Raw genomic sequence first — 6,287 nt, forward strand, 5'->3', positions numbered from 1 at the left:
GCTCAAATGTTTATTATGAGGCTATTCAGCTTTTGCCAGATAGTTTGACGCTGCAATGTCTCACCATCTTGTCATGAGGCCAAAAATGTAGCTTAGATGACACGAGGACACGCAGCAGGAGAAATAATCGTTTATTCGACACATTCTCCATGTCTTACTACCAGTGTACGACTATTATAAGCTGTTTCAATTTATGCGGCTCCAGACACATTTGGTTTTTACTGTATTGGTCCAAAGTGGCTCTTTCAACACTTTGTGTTGCCGACCCCTGGTCTAGACAAACCAAACTTAAATGAAAATGGGATCCTAGTCCGTGGGCCAAATTAAAACAGCAAACTGGGATCCCAATGAGAGACAAGGAGCTTGTCTTTTAACTTTATCCACTTGCCCCTGCAGTTGATGCTTCGTCTTGGCTATCTGAAAAAGACCGCTAAAAGCATCGGAAGTGACCATGAAGGCTCTTGGGAATGTCTAACATAAAAAAAGCCCAGGGATGACTCACTTCGGGGTTTGTTCACCTATAGCCGCTGGCAAAGAAAGTGCTAACAGCGTCACCTGGAGGCCAAAAGTATATTACAGCCGTAGAAAATCAGATGGAAAGAGGTGGTTTTAACTAAACACTCCATGGCTTCTGCAGCCACGACTTGATAACCTTTGGCGGGCTAAAACTTGCCCGTGAACCCAACTTTGGGCACCCATTGTCCTTTTTTAGGAGAGGTATGTTACAGCTGTTTTCAGTGGTTCTGGAAAAACACCAGATGTTAAGACAAGTTCACAATCTGGAGCAGTTCTCAAGCAAAAGTTGGTAAAGAGAATGTAATAATTGCTCTTTGAATATTGACTTTTTTACTTTTTAAACCTTGCACCTTCTACTCTTGCAGGAATAAAAGATTGACAACAGGAAGATGAGGGATCATTAATCATCTCAAGGTTGCATTTTTGCGCAAGAAAAATTACCGAAAGTAAAAATGTTATTTGGTCCTGAAAACGGAAAACACAAATGAGCTCATTTAGTTTTTCTGAATGAAAACCAAGTGATCAAAAATCAGTACAGGAAGTTAGAGGACAAAAACATCTACAATCCCAGATGTTTCATGTCCTCTCTGAGTGAAGCATGCAGCAAAACCAAGAACCTTTTGTGCTCTCAGACTTTACTCAAGCAGACAAACAAGCCTGAATGGAAATTTGGGCTCTCTGATCAAAAGGGGTTTCCGGCATCCCAGAGATCTGGCGACTTTCCTCTCCTACTTGAGAACAGCGTGTGCCTCACTATCTCTGTGTTTATTCAGAGCTTCAATAACGCGGCGCTGTGCGATGAAGAAGCAGTCAAAGAGCATCAAAAACCTCAATTCAGGCCAAGGCCTTGGGGATCCATCACCAAAGGGGGGATCCTTCCTTTCAAAGGATGACACGTTTATAGCTGCTCGAGCCCCTGCCTCTTCCCCAAACACAGCGTCTTTGTTGCTCCGTGGAGCTGATTTATTGTAGTTTCTTTGTGCGGCTGTCATATATAGCTTGCTAACTTTTCTGTTCATCCTCAAAAGTTGGACAGGATGCAGAGGCAGACTTTGATATTCATCACAGCTGACAAGGCATGTATTTATGTCTTGTCAAGTCAGGAAAATTTCTCCCAAATCCTGTGGGGAACACAGAGGGATTCTGGCAGAGAAAAAGAGCAAACTGCCACCATACTGACTGAAGCCTGTAGTGCTGGGGTCAGACTTCAGAGCATCCAAAAATGAATGCTTTTTAAAAAACAACAAATCAACCCCATCATTAACTTCCTCACAAAAATCCTCTTGTATATAGACTGATTTAATGTTTTCCTTTCAGTTTTAAAACTTGACAGTCTGTCTTACCTGCAGAGCACACTCGCATGTCCAGGAAAAGGCCTGAAGTCAAAAGAAAAAAGCCAAACAGCATCCTGCCTGTCTTTCAACCTGCAACTTTCAAAAACAGTTAGCTTTAGTGACTAAAAAATGACAAGAAATTTTAAATTTCCAAACAAACCATCCTTAAATAAAACAATAATTGTTTAAACTATGACTTTGCTGCAATATAAACACTTAAAAGTTAACTTTTTTTTGTGGAAAGTACAAAAGGAGATTATTTATTACCTGAATAAGGTTTAAAATGAAGCTTCTGGAATTGCAAGTCAGCTGCCAAAGAGCCCAGTGAGCTGAGAAGAGACGTATTTCTAAATCTGAATCAGAGGAGAGAACCAATGAAAACTTTGTGGGTGGAGAAACTTTGGGTGGAGAGAAGTTACAGCGATGTAAGCTAACACAAAGCTTCTGGATAGGATTTGCTAGTATGGGAAAAAAAATCAATTTAAAAATAAAGATCTGTGTTAAACCTGAATAAGAAAAAAATGCTAAAATTAAATTGGCAAATAAAAGAAGAAGTCAGCACAAGAAGTGATTAGTTACAGACCTTCAAATGTATACAATACTTTATTAAACATCTACATTTCCTAGTGTTTTATTACACTCACTCCCTTTGGAAAATTTGATGTATTTTTTTCTATCTTTTTGTCCAATACTTCCTCTTAAACTTTAATCTGAAATATTATCATTATCATAATTTTGCTAGAGACCGTCTCTGTTTCTTTCCTCATTGATAAGAAAGATATTTTTTTTTTTGTTTTTGGTCCACCTTAACAGCAAATTGTTTTCTTTGATGTATTTCAAATGAGGAAATCCCTCATTGGTTGGGTTGCTTTTTCATAACAATTTAAGGCAGATAATGAGGCAGATTTACTTTCTATATAGCAGCAGTAAAGCGTGATGTTGAGAATACTGTACATATTTACTTGTTGTAAGAATCAAAAGCAGATGATATTCTTTCCCACAAAACAAAAATCTGCTTATTACATGCTAATCTGGAAAGAAACACAATGTTTAAATTAGCGAAAGTGTTAGGTAATTATAAGATAATGTTTTATAATCTCTGGTTAGTCATTTATTTGCATTTATTTATTTTAAGCTATAAACAGCTTAAAATGTAATTTCATATAAAAAAAACATATGAAGATATTATAGTATAACTTCCTGTTTTGTCTTGACTAGAGAAGTAGTATTTTAAACAGAGGGAACATTAATTTCTGAGTATGCATGCCCCCCTAAGACAAAAAAAATCTAAACCAGAAAAAGAAAAACAACTTTTTTTTCCCCTGCACAATCAGTTTCTGAATCATAGAAAGAAAGAAAAATACAATTTTTCAAGAAGCTTGTTTTTGAATAAATTTTATTTAAAGTGTGCATGTAAAAAGATTTAAGAAAAACATTTTTTTTGCTATATAGAAAATTAGCTATATTTTTGAAATTCATTACTATAATTATTTTTCTGTGAAGATTACAGTGAGTAATATTTGCTTATTTTTTATTTAATCAATATTGTTGTTTATTTCATTCAATTTATTATTTTTTATTTCCTGACTTTTTACTGTGAAGATCCCACAAAGGTTTTATTGGTATTTAATTATGTGTGATTTTCTGGTTAATAGTTTACACTTGAACACACCCTTACACTCTTTCTATTGGCTTACAAACGACCCCACATCAGGGAGGAAAACAGCTATGTGGTTCTCACAAGAAAAGGTTTGGGGTCCCCTGCCTTAAACCGGAAACATATACTTAACAATGACCCAATTTCATCCTGTTATCTACTTGACTTTTAGGGGAGCATTTTTCACTTAGCTTAGACTAAATGCTATTTTAAAGTGAAAAACACTGGAATGTGTTTTAAGTTGTATTAGCAGCTAAAAAACATATAAATTAATCTATTCTACGTTTTAATTTCAATCATAATTTCTGTTACAAAACAAACAAAATGAGTCAGAGTTTCAAAAGGTTTATTGGAAAAAAATAAAATAGGGTAATGAAGGATGACAAGACATGTGACCAATAATATTGATCAATAAATGACTGAAATCAAGATCACTTACTCATAAGCATGAAGCTTAAACATAAAGTTGAAGCACCTTAAAGTGTTTTACTAGCACTCCTTGCTTTTAATTTAGCATAAAAATCCCAATATATAAAATACAATTACATAGTATCTGCATGAATTATTATTTTCTTTTTTATAAATATTTTAACAAATTTCCTTGCTTAAAAATCCGTGCCTTGTTTTCATATTTCCCATTTATAGAAATTTAAATGACCCAGAGACACAGGCTGTTGTCAAGGCAGGCTTAAACAGGAACAGGACAGAAGAAGGTAATGCTCAGAATTAGATGTATAAACCAGAACAAGACTTCGCACCTGAGCACAGCCTGAAGCCTCCTTATAAATGTTTGTGGTGAATGCTGAATAAGGGACAGCTGGTGAGGTCTGGGAACAGCAGGCAGAGGCTTATGGGAAATGGAGTGAAGATGAGGCTCAGGAGAGATTTAGAATTCAGGCGATTGCTCCCTCTGGTGGTCTGAGTGAAAAATACACCCAGCTTCAGCAGATTTACCCTACTTAAAAATGCAAGAAAACAAATTTTAGTATTTATTATTTGGATTATCCTGCATCTTTTTTTCTCTTTTTACCATTAAATATAAAAATGTCAACATTGGCTTAGAATCTAAATGTAAGACATCAATGCATGAAAATACAAATTTTATACAAATTCTTTATATATGCTAAAGTGCAGCAGATAATAGGTCATTTTTTTGTTTAGCTTACTCTAACAATAAACCACCACAAAACTCAATAAATTAAAACAAATTAAACAAAACAAGAAACACATTGTTTATTTAAAAGGTTAAAAAGTCACAATTAAGGGATAAAAGAGCCACATATTTCTCTGGGGCTTTAGGTTGCAGACTCCTGTACTAAACACGGCCCACTCAAACTGAATAGGTGTTATTATTAACAGCAGAAATAGTAATAGTAGTAATTGTGTTCCTATTTTTTATGTTATTAAAGCTTTATAAGACGTTATAATAATAAGATGATCTTGTGCTTTCTTTGAGGGGATGGATTTTGGTAAAAACCGTGTTGTAAATAAATTAAATGTTTTTGTTTTTGCTTACTTTCTACTTTGTGTAGTTTAGATAAATAATCAAACCAGGCTTGTTTTCAACTGGAATATTCAGAAGAAATCGAGCTGCACGCGGAAGGCGCGCAGTGAAGGTCCCGTTGTTTTTCTAATCGCATCGTTCTGTCGTGAACTGCAGACAGAGTTCGGTGAATTTGCTTCGTCCGGCTGACCAATCACAGAGCGGTGCGCTTTGCGCGCGCGGTGCAGCGACAAGCTCCGATTGGCTGAAATGTTTTTTTCTAAAGGGGCGTATTTTTCAAGCCATCTTGACTGAATATTTAGCCTCATCCAAGGGACATTTATTTGATTTCTTCGAAATTTTGCTGTCCCCAAGTATTTTATTATAATCGTTTCAAAGGTTTAACCAAAGCCAATGAGACTGGGTCGAGTCTGTGTGTTGAACCGACGTAAGGGCGGAGAAGTGGGGCGCTGAAGATGCCGCCGTCGCTCCTGAAATTACCGGCCAGCTAAGCTAATGGCTAGCATGTCCGCCTTGGTTGGAGACTGTCACTAGCTGACATTAAGGCAGTTGCAGTTTTACTTGCTGCCATGGCACGGCAGAGGACGGCGGTTGGAGGTAAAACACCTGTTTTTTTCCCTCTGTATTTTCGGAAACATTCTTAAATTGTCAGTTTTAGCCACACGACACCCGTGTGTCCTGTCCGACCGTATAACGTTATCACATCAGCAAAGACAGCCCTTTTCCAAGGGTCTGGAGCACAAAGAAATACCTGAAACGTTGCACATTGCTGTGTCGTGACCTAACGTAAACATGCCGTCAACTGACCCATTGAGGCATGGTTTCATAGAGAGTAACTTCTCTCTGTTTGCATTTATAATTGGGCTGCTAATCAACTTGCAATACAAGCGCCGTCTCTGCTGTTGTGCGCCTAAAATGGCTGACAGATGTTAGATACTCGGGCTGGTATTTACTGCACTGCAACCTAACTATGCACAGCAACAAGGGTGGGGGGGAAGGAGGAAAAAAAAAAGAGAAAACCCGCGCGAGCTTGCCTCTCATTGGTCAGAGCAAAGTTACAGACCGTTTTTTAAGCCAATAGTAAGAAGGTTGTCAGGCATGTATGCAAATAGCGCATGCTACTGTTGCTGTTCTAACATACAGTCAATGCTGTAAGTGTAGCAAGGAAGCTTGAGTTAACCTGCTGCATTAACATCATTTGTCTTATGCAATTATTTATTTATTGTCTGATTGCTGAAAGCAATCAGAGTATGTTGTTGTAATTCTTTATTATATT

General features: G+C 36.9%; 2 protein-coding genes across 5 annotated transcripts in view; one reads left to right on the plus strand and one right to left on the minus strand.

Moving 5' to 3' along the window:
- si:dkey-183j2.10 (probable glutamate receptor) overlaps positions 1-2,496 on the minus strand; it is an 8,591-nt gene extending 6,095 nt beyond the window's left edge. The window contains exons 1-2 of one of the 2 annotated variants that reach the window (XM_024269310.2): positions 2,118-2,496; positions 1,860-1,940 (exon numbers count right to left, since the gene is read on the minus strand). In XM_024269310.2, coding sequence (XP_024125078.1) covers positions 1,860-1,923 — 64 coding nt within the window. In that variant the 5' untranslated portion in view covers positions 1,924-1,940; positions 2,118-2,496. Of the gene's footprint in view, positions 1-1,859; positions 1,947-2,117 lie in introns of both variants that reach the window. The other variant, XM_024269309.2, reaches the window with a different exon arrangement.
- A 2,697-nt stretch (positions 2,497-5,193) lies between these two features.
- Positions 5,194-6,287, plus strand: part of brpf3a (bromodomain and PHD finger containing, 3a) — a 13,384-nt gene continuing 12,290 nt past the window's right edge. Inside the window, exon 1 of one of the 3 annotated variants that reach the window (XM_024269308.2) lies at positions 5,194-5,608. The gene's annotated coding sequence lies outside the window, so the exon portion shown is untranslated. The remainder of the gene's footprint in view (positions 5,609-6,287) is intronic. The other 2 variants (XM_024269306.2, XM_024269307.2) reach the window with 2 other exon arrangements.

This window comes from Oryzias melastigma, linkage group LG5 (genome assembly GCF_002922805.2).
Source record: "Oryzias melastigma strain HK-1 linkage group LG5, ASM292280v2, whole genome shotgun sequence".
Lineage (NCBI taxonomy): Eukaryota > Metazoa > Chordata > Actinopteri > Beloniformes > Adrianichthyidae > Oryzias > Oryzias melastigma.